General features: G+C 56.6%; 1 protein-coding gene across 1 annotated transcript; it reads right to left on the bottom strand.

The window, feature by feature from the left end:
* Positions 1-375: 375 nt before the first annotated feature.
* Positions 376-1,899, bottom strand: ETH_00041865 (uncharacterized protein; the record flags this gene model as incomplete). Its single annotated transcript, XM_013379847.1, has 6 exons — positions 376-477; positions 836-992; positions 1,102-1,247; positions 1,385-1,509; positions 1,583-1,655; positions 1,825-1,899. Coding segments are annotated over 6 exons (678 nt in total), but the record flags the coding sequence as incomplete, so codon positions are not given.
* Positions 1,900-1,959: the final 60 nt, after the last annotated feature.

Below are 1,959 nucleotides of genomic sequence, written 5' to 3'. Positions count from 1 at the left end.
CTGCTGCTGCCGCTGCTGCTGCTGCTGCAGCACGTGGCTGAGGCCTCCGATTTCCCGCTGCACTGCCTGCAGCTTTTCCTCTAGCTCAGCCTCCCAGGGGACTGGAGACAGTTCCTGCTGCTGCAGCAGAAGCAGCAGCAGCAGCAGCAGCAGCACACAGGCGGATGCACGTCTGTTCTTTGTCCTTGTTGGCTCTTCCGTGGTTGGGCTACAAACCCTAAACCCTAAACCCTAAACCCTAATTTATCGGCATGGCACCGCACTTCGCTTTTTAGGGTTTAGATAGCGTAAGGCTTTGCTGGAGTAGGCCTGGCTGAAGGGGCTTGTGAGGGCCCAACACACGCTAGGGTTTAGGGTTTAGGGTTTAGGGTTTACTTCTTTGAGGGCCTGCAGCTGCCGCAGCAGCAACGAGCAGCTCCTGAGAAAGTGGTTGCGAGAAGCTGTCATTATGTCCAGCTTTTGGGCCAGGTCCTGAGCCTGTGCACAAACCCTAAACCCTAAACCCTAGACCCTCATGCGGTCTGCAGAGACCTAGCCAAGACCGCCGGCACTTCGCCGTGGGGCTCGGCGGAAGATGAGGGTTTAGGGTTTAGGGTTTGCGGGGGTTTAGGGTTTTGTAAATGGGGTTTAGGGGTCCCAGAAAGTTAGGGTTTTGAGAGGTCTAGGGGCAGCTAGGGTTTAGGGTTTGGAGCGCTTCCAAACCGCTGATTAGGGTTTAGGGTTTGTAGCGCTTTCAAACTGCTAAATAGGGTTTAGGGATGAAGGGTTTTCTTTCCTTGTGGGCTCTACGGCCAAGCTGTCGCTTTGCAGCTAGGGTTTAGGGTTTAGGGTTTACTTGGTAGGTTTTGAGCTGCAGCTGGGCCTTTAAATGCGCAACAGGAGACTCGCAAAGTTCTCTTCTGCATTGTGCTGCTTCTGCTTCTGCTGCTGCAGCACGGGCAGCAGCAGCAGCAGCAACAGCCGAAGCCTGCTGCAGCTGCTGCTGCAGCAACCTGAGTCAGGCGCAGCACCAGCAAAGCCCGCAGCACCGTGGGCGTGCAGCACGTCACAGGGGGCTAGCTAAAGCCTGCTAGGGTTTAGGGTTTAGGGTTTAGGGTTTACTGCTGCTGCTGCGACTCCAGACGCAGGGCGTGCTCCGCTGCTTCCTTGGTCTGGCGGCAGTCAGCAGCAAGCCGCAGCTCGGCATCAGCAGCAGCAGCAGCAAGCATTTGCTGCTCCTGCTGCAGCCGGCATTCCCGCTGTTGCAGCTGCAGCAAAGCAGCAGCAGCAGCAGCAACAGCGCTTGACAGCAGCTCCCCCAGCAGTCCCCTTGAGAGCTGCAGTGCACAAGCTGGCGGGCCTAGGGTTTAGGGTTTGAGGTTTAGGGTTTAGCGTTTGCACATACTTCCACAGCCTTTTGCTGCAGCTGTTCCGTCATCAGCCGCAGCTGCTGCTGGAGCTGTTGCAGCTGCTGCTTCCGCTGCTGCAGCTCCTGCAGCGTCGGTACACTCCACACGGGCGCCAGAACAGCTTGCGCGTGCAGCAGCAGCAGCAGTAACAACAGCAGCAGCAGCAGCAACAACAGCAGCAGCAGCAGGTTGACTTGCCTGCTCTCTTTGCTGCTCCCCTCTTGCAAACGCTTCCTCCAGCTTTTGGCGCATTGCCGTCTCTGTCCGCTGAAGCACAAACCCTAAACCCTAAACCCTAAACCCTGAACTCTAAACGTTTAACCCTAAACCGCCGATCCTTCGGAGCCGCAGCACCAGCACTTTCCGTACCAGCAGTTCTTGACGGCTGGAAATCTACGGCTTAGGGTTTAGGGTTTAGGGTTTAGGGTTTACTGACTCGCAGTTCGCGCTCGGCCTCAAGTTGGTGCTTCACCCTCCAGAGCTCCAGCTGGCCCTCAGCCTCTGCAGCCATGCCCAAACCCTAAACCCTAAACCCTAAACCCTAAACCCTAAACCCTAAACCCTAAACCCT

Source organism: Eimeria tenella, genomic scaffold, assembly GCF_000499545.2.
Source record: "Eimeria tenella Houghton genomic scaffold, Eth_scaff4073, whole genome shotgun sequence".
In the NCBI taxonomy this organism is placed as follows: Eukaryota; Apicomplexa; class Conoidasida; order Eucoccidiorida; family Eimeriidae; genus Eimeria; species Eimeria tenella.
This window is presented reverse-complemented; position numbering and strand designations above follow the sequence as displayed.